The sequence below is a fragment of the Eubalaena glacialis genome, chromosome 1 (assembly GCF_028564815.1).
Source record: "Eubalaena glacialis isolate mEubGla1 chromosome 1, mEubGla1.1.hap2.+ XY, whole genome shotgun sequence".
Taxonomy (NCBI): Eukaryota; Metazoa; Chordata; class Mammalia; order Artiodactyla; family Balaenidae; genus Eubalaena; species Eubalaena glacialis.
In genome coordinates, this window is record NC_083716.1 from 14,212,604 (window position 1) to 14,230,822 (window position 18,219).

Genomic DNA, 18,219 nt, shown 5'->3' on the forward strand with positions numbered 1-18,219 from the left:
AGGAGTGGTCCAAACCTCAAATGCATTTTAAGGTGTTTGAAATCCCAGCATAAGAGAGACAGGGGTGGGCGGGAGGGATTGAAAGAAGTCATAGGGGAGAGATGGAGCTGGAGAGGTGGGCAGGGCAGACTGGATTCCCAAAGAATGGACTGAGGGGGCAGGACAGGAGCCAGAGGTCCGACCAGTGAGGGGGCCCTGCAGACCCGTAGGCAGTGAGAGCTGATGGGGCCTGGACAAGGAGGTGGCCGTGAGGACAGAGAGATCAACTGGGCAACACTTGACTTGGAGATTGCATAAACTTGGATGGATGCAGAGAGAGCATTGAAAACCGATGCCCAGGTGTGTGGCTTGGCGACTGGAGGGTGGTGCTGCCTTTACTGAGACCAGGCACCCAGGAGGGAGGGCAGGAGAGGATGAGCCGGGCTTTGGTTGAGTGGGAAGGGCTTGGGAAGCACCCTGGGGAGACTTTCAGTAGGTCTGGAGCCCTGGAGGAAAGTCCAGCCCTGGGTGTGGAGGTGGGCTTCCCTGCAGATAGACGGTGGAGCCTCCTGAGTACAGCCTGGGCAGCAGACAGTATAGAGGGAGGAGAAAAAGAGAGGTGTGTGAGTATGTAGAATACCGTGGGAGCCTGGGGGTGCGGGGTGGTGTCCTAGGTGTCCTTGGGCTGATGGCTTTGGACTGGGGCCTTGAAGGATGTCTGGATGTGGGCAGGTGGAGGAGGGAAGTGAAGGGGGTGCCAAACATGGAGATAGAGGCAGCTTGTGACCGTGGCTGAGGAAGGCTGGTGGAGGAAAGGCTTCTTGGGAAAGAGACTACAGAAGAGGAAGGTTGGGCTCACTAGTATTGTGAAACGTGTTGCATGTCTCTCTAAAGAGTCAGGGTTTTTTCCCATAGATGAGGGAAGCCCAGCATGGTTTTGAGCACAAGAGAGACTCAATCAGAACCATGTTTAATAGAAAGCTCTTTCTGGCATCACTGCCTAGGCATGTGTCCATGTGACACTGATGTTCAGTGGACAGAGTGCTGGTGACTGTCCCTGCCCTCTCATATTCCAATCCAGGGAGCCTCAGCCCGGCCATCTTCACGCAATGGGGACATATGAGCTGAACCGGGAAGGCAGCTCTCGGGTTGATGCAGGACCAGTGGCGGCCCTTCTACTCTTCATCCTGAGCCTGCTCGTCCAGGTTGTCACCTGGACAGCTGCCTCAACCCTTCCTCTTGCCTGTGTTTGGGTGCTACATACTCTTGGCCTCCAGACCATCTCTTGGGTCTGCCTCTGAGCAAGCAAGCCACCTTGGTAAGGAGAGGCTGCTCTGTAGGAAGACACTGTTCTCTACTCTGGAAGCCCCCCCTTCCATATGCCCCTACTGCCCACTGCCCCACCCAACTGGCCATTGTCCACTTTTTAAAAAGCTTGTGACTTAATAATATCTAATACTTGTTGGACTGCATGTCATGCACCAGACCCCAAGTGAAACATATTACACGCATCATCTCATCTAGCCCTCTTCAGTCTTAGGAAGTGGGTTCTCCTGTTGCACCCATTTCACAGATGAAAATACTAAGGCTCGGAGAGGTTAAATAACTTGCCTGTGGTCTCACACACAGTCAGAGACTGTACATTTGGGATTTTTAATGCAGGCAGACAGACGGCAAGTTCATCCTTTTAACTCATCACCCAGACCATTACCCTCTGAGCAGACCCCAGTCTCTGGGCTCTCCCTGTAGCCCTCTGCCCACCCCCTCTTCCATAAACGGGCTGCACGATTACACCTCCCCTAAGTGCCCTTTTGGAGTTGTGGCCCATCTCAAGGCAGAGGGAAAGCTGGTTTTTTTGACCTAGGTGGGGATTCCAGCCTGGGCACTTACTTGCTGTGTGTGTTCTTGGAATCATCACTTAACACCCTCAAACCTCAGTTTTCTTATCTGCAAAATGGGGACCTGTGGTCCCCAACTCTAAGAGTTATTCGGAGAAAATGAGATAAGGCTCTTAAGCTCTTAGCGTAGTGTCAGGCACAAGGGGAAGGATCCAGTGACTGTGATCATTAGAATCTTATCACGGCCCTGGTTGCCTCTTTGCACAGCGGACTCAGAAGCCACCTGGCCAGGACCGAACAGGTGCCCATGGCACGTGTGTGGTGGAGCCAGAGGACAGGGAGAATGAATCACTGACCTCCCAAGCCCTGAATTATTAATGTCGTTATTCTCAGACTTGTAAGGAGGGCCCGGGTGGGAGCCCATATATGCAAGGCTCCACGCAGCAAGCGCCTCCCGGGTCCCGAGTTGCCATGGAGTCCGGCAGGCGGCCTGGGGGCGGACGCCGGCGTCGGTGCCCACAGCACCGCCCCAGCTCAGGTCTTCGGTCTGCGGCCTGAGGGTTCCGCCTTTGCGCGGGTCCTTGACCGCTCCTCTGGGACCCTAGGGGAGAGAAATAAACTGGAGCGGGCGTCCTCTGGAGAGTGGGGTGCGTGTGCAGTGCTTGCTGTAGGGCTTCAGCCTCCGGCCGTTCCAAAGGTCTGACGCGTAGCGGGGCCAAGGGGGCCTGAAATCCAGTCCCCGCCGCTCGCCCACCCGAGCGCCCTGTGCGCGCCTGCTTCTGGCCGGCTGGCGAGCCACCGGGCCCGGGCCGCGCCACCACCCGGGGTGCGGCCGCCTCGGGTGTGAGCCCCGGAGAGGAGGGGCCCGGCTAGGCGCGGCGGCTCCGGGCGGGAGGACCCGGGGCTCTCCTGCTGGGCCGGACGCCGCGCCTTCCTTCCCAGGCGGGCCGGCTGGGCGGGGCGGGGCGCGGGGCGGGCCCTGGAGGAGCACGGGGAGGAGCCCGAGCTGCGGCGGCGGCCGCGTCAGAGCAGTGCTCCCGCTACCCGGCGGCTCAGACCCGGCCCGAGCGCCCGCCGAGAACACGGACAGGGACCTGCACGGGCACGGGCGCCGCGCCGGAGGCTCCTCTCGCGGGCGGGGGCTGCGCGACCATGGCGGACAAGGAGGCCGGCGGCAGCGACACTGGGCCCCGAGGTGAGCGCAGGGTGCGGGTCCTGCGGCTGCGGCGGGGCGGCCGGAGGAGGGATGAGGCGCGCTCGGCGCCCCGCAGTCCCCTCGCGGGCCGCGGGAAAGTAGGCGTCCCCGCTCCACCCTTCCCTAGCAGGCAGGGCCGGGGTCAGCACCGCGGCCGGGCCAGGAGTCCAGGGGGCCATGGGTGGCGCGCTGGTCACGTGCTCCGCTCCCAGCTGGGGTGCGGACACTGCGGCGAGGACCGCAGCCCCCACCCGGACACCCCACTGTCCCTGCCGCGGGATGTCGCCTCCTGTGGGGGCCCAATGCACGTCTGGGTGAGAACCGTCCCCCATGTGCGTCCCCTGCGTGCTATGCGGGGACGCCCGCGCTGGCCATTTAAACGGCCGGCCTCGGGGTGACCCGGTGTCCCCAGCGGCTCATTTTCGTGACTCAGCGAGGCGGGGGTGGGCACCAGGGGGGGTCAGAGATTTGGACCTGTTCTCTCACCCCGACGAGGCCGGACAGACGCACCCGGAGTGGCGGCTGTAGCTCCGGGCCGAACTGCATCTCACTCTCCATCCCCGCCCATCCCCGGGGATTCTCTGGGCTGAGGAGGAGGGAAACGGCGGGGGCTCCTCTATCCCTTCTTGCCCGGGCTCGGGGGGAGGAGACGGCGCCCAGTGCAGAGGACAGACGCTCGCATTTCGCAAATGTGCCAGGGCCGCTTTCTTTGGGAAGCGTGGTTCAGGCTCAGAAAGTGGGGGGAGGGAGGGGAAGGAGCGAGACTGGACCTGGGAGTGGGGGAAAGAGGAGGGGCAGCTCTTGGATCCCAGGGCTATAAATCATGGCTTTCGCCAGCAGAGGGGACAGGCTGGCCAGGATTGTGGGTCCCAAGTGGGGAAAGTTGGGCGCACGGAGGATGCCGCGCATCCCTGACCTGCAGGGCCTTGGCAGTAGCAGCTGCTGGAGGGGAGCGTGGCCCGGGGGCTTCCTCCGGAGCGACAAGGCAAGCCTCCCAGCGAGGACGAAATTAAAATGCTTAGGGCGTAAGGGAAATTCATCCAGGAAAGGAGCGCTCGGCTCTGCGGGGACCCCACCGGAGCTGGGGAAACTGATTCAGGTGGCAGCACACCCACCACGAGAAGTGTACTCACAGTCTTGCTGTCTGTGGCCGCGTCCCCTCGCCCACTGATGAGCTCCGAGCCGCACCTGCCCCCCTCCCCAGCCCATTGTTCCTGCGGATCTGGGAGGTGCCTCCCGACACGACACGACACTGCAGTGGTGGGGGAGTGCTGGGGGGAGGGGGAGATCCTGACAAGGCTCATTCCTGGAAGGGACGTGGAGAGTCCAGGCGGGGGCCTAAATACAGCATCCCAAATCTGCCCCCCTCCCCTGCCCTTCCTCAGCTGGCAAACACGGGCAGTGGGCTGGAGGCTGTCTTTGTCTGAACATCACTCAGCAACTGGATTGATTTATCTTTTCCCCACCCTTCTCCTTTAAATTGGAAAAAAAAAAAAAAGTAGGATGATAAGGAGGGACATCAGAACTGCTAAGGATTGCTAAAGCTGAAGTTAGTGAAGCAGTTTCTTGCCTCTCATGCTAGAATGGTGGGTGGCTATATCCAGTGCAAGGTTGGCCATAGGATTTGTCAAATCAGAAGAGTGAGCAGCGACGTGTACCAGCCTCCTCCCCCGCTTTGTCTAGAAAAATGGAATTCAGCGCTCCTACCCTGCACACACACTCACAGGGGCACTGTGTAGTTGTCTCTTCTCAGGCTGAGAGAGCTCCCCATCCAGAATGGGGAGACATGCGGGGTGTGCTGGGCCACCTGCCACTGCTGCCTGTATCTATTCTAGAGTGTTTCTTCACTTCCAGTGACCTGTGGTTCAAGGCATGCTGTGACAATTCCAGGCACATGAACTTGGGACACAGAGCAGGCTGTCCCTGGCAGCTCACTGCTTCTCTCTGGCCTCCATCCCTTCATCTATAAAATGAGAGCTATTAATAGTATCTCATAGGAGCAGAGCCTGCTCACCCACCACCTAACACGTCTATTTCTAAGGTTTCCTCATTGCCTATTCTGTGCTGGGCAATGAACATGCATTATTTTATTTCTTAAAGCCACACAAGAAACCTGGTACCAGCATTCCCCTTTTACTGGGTAGGAAATCTAAACATAGGTTGAATGACCTATCCAAGGTCACATATCTAGTGAGTATTGATTTGGACCTAGGCCATCTGATTCCAGGGTTCCAGCCCTTCACCACCATCCTGTATAGCCCCTGTGGGCCAGTGATTACCATTCTGTTAGGGACATAAAAATGATTGCTCTTCAGGGGATTATTTCAAGGACTCTCTCGGTGCCAGAGGCATCAAAGTGTGTTGGGACTTGGGACCAGTGGGAGCGCCGGGTGGTGGGGTATACTAGAAGGGATGGCCATAAAGCTATAAAACTTTTCCCAGTAAATCAAGTGGGGGACGTGCCTGTGAAACAAGAATGGCAGGTTGGTAGGCATTGAAGCGGGGTGGTGGGTACCTGACGGTTCATTACTATTCCATTTGCTTTGTATGTGTTTGCAAATTTCGTTAATAGAACATTTAAATTAGTTACTTTATAGAATCAGAGGGTCCACCCTTTAACCCCTGGAGCTTTGGACCAAAAAGGCTGAGATGACCCTCAGTCTTGCCCCCACCAATACCTGAGTTGGTTGACATGTGGCGCCCTAGAAGGATGAGGGGAACTGGGGGGCTGGGGTGGTTCAGGCTGGACTAGCTCCTGTGGTGACCGAGTCAGGGCTAGGTGTGGGCAGTGGAAACCAGGTCACTTGCTCCAGGGTGGGGGGAAGGGAAGGAGAGGCACAGCAGGCAGGGGTTTTGCCTGGGTTGGGGGTACCTCTGGAAGCAGTGCTTTGGGCTTTGGAGATGGGATTCTTACCATCCTGGCAGATAATCGTAATAAAAATAAACATTTTAAATTGTGACGTTTATTGAGGACTTAGTTTATATTGAAACCTGAGAATACTGAATTATCTCACTTAGCCCTGATCACATTTGTTATTGGATGAATGACTCTAGGAGGGGGCACTTTTACCCCTATTTCACTGAGGAGAAAGCTGCCAGGCCAGCGTGGCACATCTGGAAATGGGCTGAGTGAGGGTTAGGAGGTGGTCTAGCAGCATGTGCTGGGCCCTCCGGGAGTTGTGTGGAGCGTCTGCATGAATGAGTGCATGACTAATAGAGTGCGGCTGCCCCACTTTCCTGTGGCCACCAAACTCCGGACGGGCGTGGAAGGGTGCTGGTTGCGGCTCCCAAAGGAGCCAAGAAAAAGTCGAAGTGATGCTCTGGGTATCACTAGTTAAGGCTGTGGCCATGGGATCCACTTGCATGTCCACACCTGCCTTGCAGCTCTGTCCCCTGTCACCGTGATGCACCCCTGTGCATGTTTCCCACACCGTCTCCTGCGTTTCCCAGAGCCCTGTCATCTCCTGTGGCCCTCATGCAGTTCCTCCTGTCTGGAACATCCTCACTTTCTCTAGCAAACTCCTGCTCATCCTTCAAAACTCAGCTCAGGTATCACTTCTCAGGAAGCCTTCCTGGCCTCCTGCATCTGGATGAGATCCTGCCTGTGTGGGGCAAAGCCTTTGGTGCTAACCATGGCTAATCCCAACTAGCGTTCATTCCAGTTTCCTATGGGAATATCCCACTGACTCCCCCAACAGCCCCAGGAGGTTGGTGTTATTATTACCCCATTTTTTTGATGCGGCAGTTGAGGCCTTTGAGAAATTTTGTAACTTTGCCCAGCCAATGAATCTATTCATCCAGCCAATGAATGCTGGAGTTGGGATATGAATTGGTCATGGAACCTAAAAGATTGTGCTCTTTCTCTCAATCCCTTTTCTCCGAACAGGGGCAGGGACTGTGTCTTTCATTTCCATACTCTTAGGGAGGCACATAGTAGGTGCTCAATAAATGTCCTACTGTGTGTTGAGTGAATCTCAGTCAGCAAGCTGTGAGGGAGCACAGCAGTGGGAATGGCATCCACATCCTGCCCCCTCCACAGGGAAGTGGCGCTTCTAGAAACGCGGATGCCCAGGAGTGGGCGGAAGCTGGAGGGGGAGGTGGGTGAGGTTCAGTCAATCCCTGAAGAGATGCGACTTTGATTCCAACAAGGCTTTGAGTGACGACTCAATCTTGTGGGGGCGAAGTGCTCTCGTCGCATAAATAGGCCTCTTTGGTGAGGGAGAAAGCTTCTTTATTATCGCTGCGCATAATTAGAATGGCAGGGAGGAACCAGGGGTTTAATGAATAAGCAGCATGTGGCAGGGAGCGATCGCCTCCCACCCGGGTCTGGGCATTGCCAGGACAGCCGGGTGAGCCAAGGAGACGACCAAGAAGAGCAAGCACCGCTCAGAAACGACCCTGACCCCACCGCAGCGGGCTCTGCAAATCCTTGCTGCGTTACGTTTATTGCAAATGACTCCCAGTCCTGCTTTTGGTCCAGATGTGCACTAGAGGTGCAGAGGGCTGGAGGAGCAAAGTGGCTTTGGAGCCCAAAGACTGCGGGTCAACTCCACCTAAGCTTTCCTTGCCTGGTCTGTGAAAGGGGTGCATGATGCCTGCTGGGTCTGTTGTGGGAACAGTGGAGATAACGGATGGGCAGGAAACTGTTTTGAACGCTTTTGAACACCTTTCCCCATCTTTGCAGAGTCCACTGGTGGGAAGCAAGAATGAGGACAGCTGTCATCCAGGGCTGGTCCTGGAGCAGGTGGTGTCAGGAGCCACACTTTTTGGCCACTGGACATTCCCTGGGATTAGTTACCACAGTGGTTCTTAATCCTGGCTGCCTGTTAGAAGCACTTGGAGAGTGTTTTAAAATTCCTGGTGCCCAGGCCTCATCCCAGAACTATTATATCAGGACCTCTTTGGGTGAGTGGCCAAGTTTGAGAGTCACTGAGTTTTCACATGTCTGCATTTCAGACTTGGGACCTTAGCACGTGGGAGTGGAGGGGAGGGAGCTGCAGACACGGTCCACTCCCTGGTGCTGGACCGTCTGAGTCACCAGGGAGTTTTAAGCACCAGCCCTGTGTTAAATACTTCACCTGTCTCATCTCATTAAATCTTCATAAGTACTCCATGAAGTGGGTGATTTTACACAAGGGGAAACTGAGGCTGAGCGGAATTAAATGCATTCCTCCGGGTGACCTAGCTCTTGGGGGTGGTGCTAGAACAGAGCTCAGGGCTGTCAGGAAAGCCTCCTCAGGCACCTCTTATCCTCAGGGAACTGCTTCTCCGTCTGTCTTTAGCTACTTGAGGTTCCCCTCTTTTGTACCGACCACCCAAACTATAATGTATTATTTTAAAAATTGACCTACTGTTTTTCTTTAATGCACTTATTTTAAGAGTCTTATTTATATCACTTCCATAAATAGAAAACCTGTATCATTTCCACAAACAGAAGGTAACCATAGCCCAAATGCATGGAACCCACATGAAGTTAGTACACTTTAGGCAGATCCTGCTGCCTGCAGAAGGTTTTGTGCTGAGGCTGCGCTCTGGGTACAGAGGGAGACTAGAGAGTTTTAGAGGAGGTCAAGGACATGGGAGCATCAGACTCTTTCATGGAAACAGGCTCAAGAGGGGCTTGAACAGGAAGGGAAAAGCTTTAGGAATCACCTGGGGGGAGGTCATTAAAATTCTCATTCCCAGATTTTCTGGAATTAGACCCACCAGGGAAATGGGGCCTGGGGATATATTTGCAAAGCCCATCAATGAGTCTTATAATTGGGCGAGAATTAGTGTGAAATGTGACTGCCTGGTCCCTGGCGCACCGGGGGAATGGGACCCTCCCTCTGGGGATCCCTGCACTAGACTGTGCCGCTCTGGGTTGGCCAGGTGGGGAAGAGAGAATGTTCCAATGGGATTTTACAAGGGCAGTCGGCTTGGATTCCAATCCTAGCTTCACTACTCATCAGCAATGGGATTCTGGGCAATTTACTTACTCCCCCCCCCACCTCAGTTTCCTCATCTGTAAAGTGGGAATAACCTTAGTACCCATCCCAGAGTGGATTTTATTTACTCTCATAACCCCTGCTAAGTGCTGAGTACACTTCCTGGCTCATGGTGAATACTTGCTGTTGTCCACGATTATTGTTCATTATTATGAATCCTGTGGATGGAGATAGGGCAGTTATCAGAGGGTGCATTTCGTCCAGGAGGCTCAGAGGAAAGAAGGGCTGGACGAGATCCCACTGCTGGGAAGGGGCAGACACAGCCTGAGCCTCAGGCCCTGCGGCTTCGTGTCCAGCAGGCCCAGGTCTTTATTTTATTTATTTATTTATTTAACATCTTTATTGGAGTATAATTGCTTTACGATGGTGTGTTAGTTTCTGCTGTATAACAAAGTGAATCATCTATACATATACATATATCCCCATATCTCCTCCCTCTTGCGTCTCCCTCCCACCCTCCCTATCCCACCCCTCTAGGTGGTCACAAAGCACCGAGCTGATCTCCCTGTGCTATGCGGCTGCTTCCCACTAGCTATCTGTTTTACATTTGGTAGTGTGTATATGTCCATGCCACTCTCTCACTTCGTCCCAGCTTACCCTTCCCCCTCCCTGTGTCCTGAAGTCCACTCTGTATGTCTGCATCTTTATTCCTGTCCTGCCCTTAGGTTCTTCAGAACCATTTTTTTTTTTTTTTTTAGATTCCATATATACGTGTTAGCATACGGTATTTGTTTTTCTCTTTCTGACTTACTTCACTCTGTATGACAGTCTCTAGGTCCATCCACCTCACTACAAATAACTCAATTTCATTTCTTTTTATGGCTGAGTAACATTCCATTGTATATATGTGCCACATCTTCTTTATCCGTTCATCTGTTGATGGACACTTAGGTTGCTTCCATGTCCTGGCTATTGTAAATAGAGCTGCAATGAACATTTTGGTACATGACCCTTTTTGAATTATGGTTTTCTCAGGGTATATGCCCAGTAGTGGGATTGCTGGGTCATATGGTAGTTCTAGTTTTAGTTTTTTAAGGACCCTCCATACTGTTCTCCATAGTGGCTGTATCAATTTACATTCCCACCAACAGTGCAGGAGGGTTCCCTTTTCTCCACACCCTCTCCAGGATTTATTGTTTGTGGATTTTTTGATGATGGCCATTCTGACTGGTGTGAGGTGATACCTCATTGTAGTTTTGATTTGCATTTCTCTAATGATTAGTGATGTTGAGCATTCTTTCATGTGTTTGTTGGCAATCTGTATATCTTCTTTGGAGAAATGTCTATTTAAGTCTCTTCTGCCCATTTTTGGATTGGGTTGTTTGTTTTTTTGATATTGCGCTGCATGCTTGTATATTTTGGAGATTAATCCTCTGTCAGTTGCTTCATTTGCAAATATTTTCTCCCATTCTGAGGGTTGTCTTTTCGTCTTCTTTATGGTTTCCTTTGCTGTGCAAAAGCTTTTAAGTTTCATTAGGTTCCATTTGTTTATTTTTGTTTTTATTTCCATTTCTCTAGGAGGTGGGTCAAAAAGGATCTTGCTGTGATTTATGTCATGGAGTGTTCTGCCTATGTTTTCCTCTAAGAGTTTTATAGTGTCTGGCCTTACATTTAGGTCTTTAATCCGTTTTGAGTTTATTTTTGTGTATGGTGTTAGGGAGTGTTCTAATTTCATTCTTTTACATGTAGCTGTCCAGTTTTCCCAGCACCACTTATTGAAGAGGCTGTCTCCATTGTATATTCTTGCCTCCTTTATCAAAGATAAGGTGACCATATGTGTGTGAGTTTATCTCTGGGCTTTCTATCCTGTTCCATTGATCTATATTTCTGTTTTTGTGCCAGTACCATACTGCCTTGATTACTGTAGCTTTGTAGTATAGTCTGAAGTCCGGGAGCCTGATTCCTCCAGCTCCGTTTTTCTTTCTCAAGATTGCTTTGGCTATTTGGGGTCTTTTGTGTGTCCATACAAATTGTGAAATTTTTTGTTCTAGTTCTGTGAAAAATGCCATTGGTAGTTTGATAGGGATTGCATTGAATCTGTAGATTGCTTTGGGTAGTACAGTCATTTTCACAATGTTGATTCTTCCAATCCAAGAACATGGTATATCTCTCCATCTGTTTGTATCATCTTTAATTTCTTTCATCAGTGTCTTATAGTTTTCTGCATACAGGTCTTTGTCTCCTTAGGTAGGTTTATTCCTAGGTATTTTATTCTTTTTGTTGCAGTAGTAGATGGGAGTGTTTCCTTAATTTCTCTTTCAGATTTTTCATCACTAGTGTATAGGAATGCAAGGGATTTCTGTGCATTGATTTTGTATCCTGCTACTTTACCAAATTCATTGATTAGCTCTAGTAGTTTTCTGGTAGCATCTTTAGGATTCTCTATGTATAGTATCATGTCATCTGCAAACAGTGACAGTTTTACTTCTTCTTTTCTGATTTGGATTCCTCTTACTTCTTTTTCTTCTCTGATTGCTGTGGCTAAAGCTTCCAAAGCTATGTTGAATAATAGTGGTGAGAGTGGGCAACCTTGTCTTGTTCAGGCCCAGGTCTTTAGAGGAGAGCTGGTGTCTCAGGATGCTGACCCTGCTTGGCTTTCACTTAGCCCTTTGCCAAGGCTCTGAGCTCCACGATGGGTTTCTGACTGGGGCACCAGTGGGGTTCAAGGTCTCTTTGCATACCTGGGCTCTCTCCAGGGCTGCCCAACCTCTGCCCTGAATGGACTCCCAGGCCACCATCAGAATGACTCGGCCCGCCGTGATGACGCCCCAGATCTGGAGCTTTGCAGAGTCTGCTCTGAGCTCTGCCAGGACCACCCTCCTTTTCCAGCCTTGACCGTGCCCTGGCAGCTGTAGATGTCAGGAGGGGCCAACAGCTGCTCCACCACACCCCTTCTGGGGAACTGTGACCTGCAGAGTATGCACCTTGATTTTAGCCCCCTTATCTTTAGGGTGGCCGTGTGTCCGGGTTTGCCAGGACAGTTCTGCTCTCTGCCTCTTGTCCCAGTGAAAGCGTTAATAGTGACTCTGTTCACTTTCTGAGTATCTCAGTTTGGAAGATAAATTATGTGTTCGTGCTACTTATCTCTGTCCTCTTCTCAGCCATCTGGGCCTCAAGTGGGATGAAGGAGGCAGGAGGGTGTGTGGTTAAACTCGAGCTTTTGCTTCTGACGCTTCTAGGTTCAGATGTGTTTAACATCTGGGTGAAACATCGCTGTGCCTCAATTTCTTCTGCTGTAAACAAGGATGAATAATAATCCTGCTCCACTGGGGTGTTGTGACTATTAAGTGAGAGACAGTATGTCCAGGGCTGGGCATGAGGCTGGTACCTAGAGGGGGCTCAGTAAATGGCTGTAATTGATTATTATCATTGTTGGTTTGATTTGGGAGATGTAATGGTTAAATATGGGGTCTGGAGCCAGACTGCCTGGGCTCAGCTGTGGGCTGTGTCGTTTACCTGTTCTGTGGCCGTAGCGAGTTACTTAACCTCTTAAAGGCTCAGTTTTCTCATCTGTAAAATATGGATTGTAATAGTCTTCTTCATATGGTTTTTGTGAGGATTAAATGAGTTTATACAAGAAAAGCACTTAGAACAGAGCCGACCACAAAGTAGACACTAAATTAATGTTAGCTATTATTATTAGCTGTTTTTGTTATTACGGATAAAAGTTCCAAGTTACGTTCTTGTAGTCAGGAGGAATTATCCAGTGTATTAGTTTCCTACTGCTGTTGTAAAAATGATCACAAATTCAGTGGCATAAAACAACACAAATGTATTATCTTATAGTTTGGAGGTTGGAAGTAATTCCAAACTGGGTCTCATCGGTCTAAAGTCAAGGTGCTGGCAGAGCTGTGTTCCTTCTGGAGGCTCTAGGGGAGAACCCGCCTCCTCGCATTTTCCTGCTTCTAGAGGTCACCTGCATTCCTTGGCTCGCAGCCCCTTCTTCCATCTTCAGAGTGCATCACTCCAATCTCTGCTTCCACTGTCACATCTTCCCCCTGACTGTGCCCCTCCTACCTCCTCTTATAAGGACCCTTGTATAAGGATCTCTTATTAGGCCCACCCGGATAATCCAGGATAATCTCCCTCTTTCAAGATCCTTAATTTACTCACATCTGCAAAATCCTTTTTTCATATATTCACGGGTTCCAGGGATTAGAACACAGGCACATTTGGGGTGGGCGGCGCGTTTTTCAGCCTACCACAGTCAGAAAGATTTAGGTGCGTTGGTTAGAGAGTCTTCAGCCTCCCCCAGGAGCAGTGTGAATGTTGGGAACTGTTCTCCTCTGTGTTTTATATCTGTCGGGCTCCTCTTGAACCTGCTGCATGATGCCTTCCTAGAGTTTGGGTTGTTGGTTAGCCCTTGGCTTTTAATCAATCCTGGTAGGGTCTTTGGAGACACTGCCACTTTGGGGGCTGGATTAGATCCTTCTTAGGGGCCTATGGAATCATTGAGACCTGAATCAAAGGTTTATTGGCTCCCAAGTGGGGGAAACTATTAAATTAATAATTAGTGAAATATCTACAAAATATCACATTATATCTGCTTTTGCTATGTAAGAAACTATCCCAAGATTTAATGGTTTAAAACAATAGCCATTGTATTTGCTCCTGATTCTGTTGGCAGGTCTCTGCTGGGTAGGTCTTTTATTGGCTTTGCCTAGGGTCACTAATGTGACTGCAGCCATCTGATGACTCAGCTGGGCTGGAGAGTCCAGATAGCCTCACTCATGGGCCTGGGGGTTGGTGCTGGCTGGCAGCTGGGTTCTTTCTTCATGTGGTCTTTCATCCTCAAGGAGGCTAGCTCTGGCTCCTGCACGTGGTGGTCTCAGGGCAGCAAGAGGAGGAGGGACGAGGCTGCAAGGCCTTGAGACCTTCCTGAGAAGTCATTCTAGTCCTCAAAGCAATTCACCAGGCCAGCCAGAGGCAAGGGGTGGAGAAATAGACTCCACCTCTTGATGGGAGGTGCTGCAAAAAATTTGCAGCTATTTTTAATCTAACAAGAGTCAGCTTGACTCACATGTTACAAGTACAAACCTTAAAAACTTGTCGTACGTTTTCAAACAACTTGTAGGTTGGATTTTCTTACTTTTTAAGACGTTCTGTGAGTGCATGCCAATTGTCCAGAAATCAGCCCTTTGTAAATCAGATGTTACTCACAGTTGAATTTTCTTCAAAGCCACTTCCCGTTATCTTACACCTGAAATTATTTGTTTGTTTGTTACAACACGCGTTTCTATGATTGATAAATGGGGGAATGATGTGGGTATACGTGGAAGTTGTGTTGGCTCATTGGCAAATTTTCCCTGTGTGCTTATGTTTTGGTAGATCAGGATGAGCTTTCTCATGATTAAAGATCAATAAGAATTAAGAAGAAAATGGAAAATGTGTAGATTCACCTTCCTTTAGTGCCAGTTGTGGCCATTTTTTATCTTTCCATCCCCTTAAGCTGTATGGGAAAGCTCAGAGGGCAGATGAAGGAGCTGGAAGGCATTGCCCCTGTAAGAGAGCAGTGGTGCAGGTGACATTCTGGATGGGGCTTTTCATTTTGATGAGATCGGTCTCTGTAAGAAGTGAGTGTCCCTGAGGTCCTTCATCTCAAAGGAGGAACAGGAGCCAACGACTTATTCACTGTGTGTGGTCTTGGGTCCAGGGCCCGGTGGCCGCTGGACCAGGATAGCACTCGAGCCGTTACTGGTTTTGGAAAGGCTCAGGTGCAGGGTTCTGTGGGTGTTGACTGATATGCACCAACCCTATTTTCCCCCATGAATCCTGTTATTTTTAATAGGATTTTGCTGAATGTGAAGATTTTCAGGGAAATACCTGTATGTACAGCCCTCACCTAGGAACCATCTCCTGCAAATGACTTATTCGGGTTACTAGCACCATAACTACCTGTAGGGGACAGTTTTTTTCTTAATAGCAGTAGATAACTAGTGCAGTCCTATTTTCCGTTCTTTTATGAATTGAATAAAATAGCAGATAATAGGTTTAATAAGACAGTTTTAATGTCTGTCCTTGGCAAAATAAAAACTTGATGACATTTTATTAGGTCCACATAGAGGGGATTTTTTTTTTTTAATTTATTTATTTTATTTTATGGCTGTGTTGGGTCTTCGTTTCTGTGCGAGGGCTTCCTCTAGTTGCGGCAAGTGGGGGCCACTCTTCATCGCGGTGCGCGGGCCTCTCATTATCGCGGTCTCTCTTGTTGCGGAGCACAGGCTCCAGACGCGCAGGCTCAGTAATTGTGGCTCACGGGCCTAGTTGCTCCGCGGCATGTGGGATCCTCCCAGACCAGGGCTCGAACCCGTGTCCCCTGCATTGGCAGGCAGATTCTCAACCACTGCGCCACCAGGGAAGTCCCATAGAGGGGATTTTATTGCTTGGTACATTGAGGCATCATGGAACCAGAATTAGTAGAGATCTGGAGACAGAGTTGCTGTGCAGATTTGAGTCTTTATCAGCCATCAGCACTTGGTGTGACTTTGATGATCAGAGTGAGAAATGGTTAAAGCTGGAAGGTACAATTGGGCGTTCAGCATCTATGAGCCAACCTCTTCATTTTCCTGATAAAGAAACAGAATCCTAGAAAGTGGCAGTCACCTGAAGAGCACACAGTGACCTAGTGGCAGAGTAGGGTCATGCTGTCCCTCAAGGCAAGCGAAGACTCTGCTTGTCTGGGTTGGGATACTGAGGATGGGGGAGGCTGAGGATAGGGACATTGGGGTGGCAGCACCCAGCTTGGGCCCTGGAGAGGACTTGGAAGAAAGGGGATTGTCTAGTCCGAAGGGGAATGGTGAGCAGTGGTGCCAAAGACCCAGCAAAGACCGGATACTGCTGGGCTTGCTGGGTCCTTCCAGACCTGTCTCAGGACAGGCTGCTGGGAGTGTGTGTGTGTGCGTGTGTGTGTACATGTGCACACATAAGTATGCGTGTGCATGCAGGTATGGAGCGATAGGGAGAGGGAGCAACAGAGGTGGAGGAAAGGGAAGGAAAGAGACAGAGACAGACAGAGGGAGAGAGACAGAGGAAGAGAGAGACAGAGACTGTGGAAGCTTCTGATAGGTCTTCCCTTGGGGTTCGTACGGTTCATTCAAACATGAACCCACAAGGACTTGGCTAGTTGTGGGCATTGATTTTTCCCCAATGCTTCATTCCTTGGGCCTTCCCTGAACATTCACCAGTGAGATCCCAAAGTGCTACATGCCGGGGGCAGAGCCTGAGGTTCTCAGGAAGGAAGATGAGCCCAGGGGATGGGATTTATCAGGGCGCAGTAGCAAAGTCAGAATTCACTTTGTCCTACTTATTTTTTGGCCTAAACCTTGTGTGTTGAATGAATAGTTATATGGAAAAAACAGACTTCCTCAGTGAGCTATGTTATATATATATAATATATAGTATATACGTTGCAATATATCTATAGTTATATAGTTATATGTATTATGAAATGGACATGTATTCCTGTAGAGTAAGGCCTTAAGATAGAATAAAGCATGCTGAAGAATGCAGCTGGGATCCTGTTAACATTGCCCCTCAAAAATCTTAGTGGCGGGGGGAGCGGGGGAGGGCGGGGCCACTTGTTACTGAAATACTAGCAGTGAGGTTGAAATAAGCAGCAAACACAAACGGAAGCCAAAAATACAATGACCGTGGCAGAGGGGTGGCCCTGCTCAGCCTGTGACTCATTAAGAAGTAGTCAGGGATTTTGTGTCCCAAGATAGAGGCCCCTCCCACCTCCTTCTGCCAGCAAAGCGCCTCCCTCCCCACACTCCCCCCCCCCCCCACCGTGCTCACAACTGGTTTTGCCTCACCCTCAGAGAAGAATTTGTCAATTGGTTTCCATCTGTGAATATGCTTACAATTCAAGGTGACCCTCTCTTGCCTCCCCCGACCCCCAGCTGAACCCTCAGGGCCCAGAGCCCATGGGGGTCCCTGTGGCCGTCCCATGCACAGTGCCAGCTCCAGGCTGGTTCCCAGATTTGGCGACCGAACAGCAGGACTCCGACCAGGAGGTGAATGAGTAAAGCTGAGGGCAGTGCTGGTTGGAAGGGCTGGAGCCCAGCGGTGGAGCCAGGACCTAGGAGCTCAGGGTGGCATGGTGGGACCAGCTCAAGTCCGGGGTACGAGTCTAGCTCTGCAGCGTACTCCTTGTGAGGTCTTGGGCCGGACTGGAAGCCTTCCCGAGCTTCTGTCTCCTCATCTCTAGGATGCAGCTGAGAGGTACAGCCTCCTGCGTAGGGTCGCTGGGGAGATTTGCCAGACAGAGCGTGGCCCCCAGAGTGCGGGAGCCGGGTGATCGCCGGGAGCTGGTGGAGGCTGGGGGTCCCGGTGCGGGAAGCGGAGGAGCAGGCAGGGACCTCGGGCAGGACCAGTACCGTGGCTGAGCAGTAGCGGCGAGGCTGCAGGAGGCACTGGGTGAAGGCCAGCTTCACACCCTGCTCACCCCACCCTGCCCAGCCATCTCCTCTGTCCTCGCCGTGTCCTGGGCAGGGACTGGGTAAAAACCAAGGTAACGCTGGTTCTATGACGAAAGCACTACATGTTCATCACGGAAAGTATAATCCAAAGGAAGAAAGGAGGAAACAGCCAGGGCCACACCCCTCAGAGCAGCCCCTGCTGACCACTCGGTGTCCAGCCTTCCAGACTTGCCAGACCAGGTGAGACAGAGCCGGTAGATGCGCTTTCATAAAACCCAGTGCCGTGGGGAAGGGGGTGTTATCCTCCTTTTATAGACAAGGACGCAGAGGCTCGAAAGGTGATGGTTCTTGGTTAAGGCCCCATGGGGAGAGAGTGGGTAGGCGGCCTGATGGCTTCCGAGTTTGGATTTTTGTGTTCTTCAAAAATCCTTGTCCTGGATAATTTCTGTAACGCTCCCTCATATGCTTTGCCCCCAGCCACAAGAAAGCCACGCCACAAGACCCCTTGGCTCCCTTACACCACCAACCATCCAGGGAGCAGGATGGGCTGGGCACTGCCCAGGTGCAGGGCTCTGCGCGGGCACGAGAGGCGGGGGGACTTGAAAAGTAACCGAGCTGTCTCCTCCTAGAGCTCACGGCGGGTGCTGCCTCAGGTGCCTGGGCTCCCAGCTGTGGATGGCTTAGCCGAGCTCTGCTTGAACCTGGACACAGGTGACCTGGGCCCCAGCTATCAAGGTGCGGTCAGGGGCCCTCAGGTGGGCATCTGGCAAAACAGCAAATTTGCCTGGAAGCCCCAGACCTTC

At 51.3% G+C, this 18,219-nt stretch overlaps 1 protein-coding gene across 1 annotated transcript in view; it reads left to right on the top strand.

Annotated features, from left to right (window-relative positions):
* The first annotated feature begins 2,849 nt into the window (after positions 1 to 2,849).
* HSPA12A (heat shock protein family A (Hsp70) member 12A) overlaps positions 2,850 to 18,219 on the top strand; it is a 67,656-nt gene continuing 52,286 nt past the window's right edge. Inside the window, exon 1 of the mRNA XM_061191030.1 lies at positions 2,850 to 3,012. Within this exon, the coding sequence (XP_061047013.1) occupies positions 2,970 to 3,012 (43 nt within the window). The 5' untranslated portion in view covers positions 2,850 to 2,969. The remainder of the gene's footprint in view (positions 3,013 to 18,219) is intronic.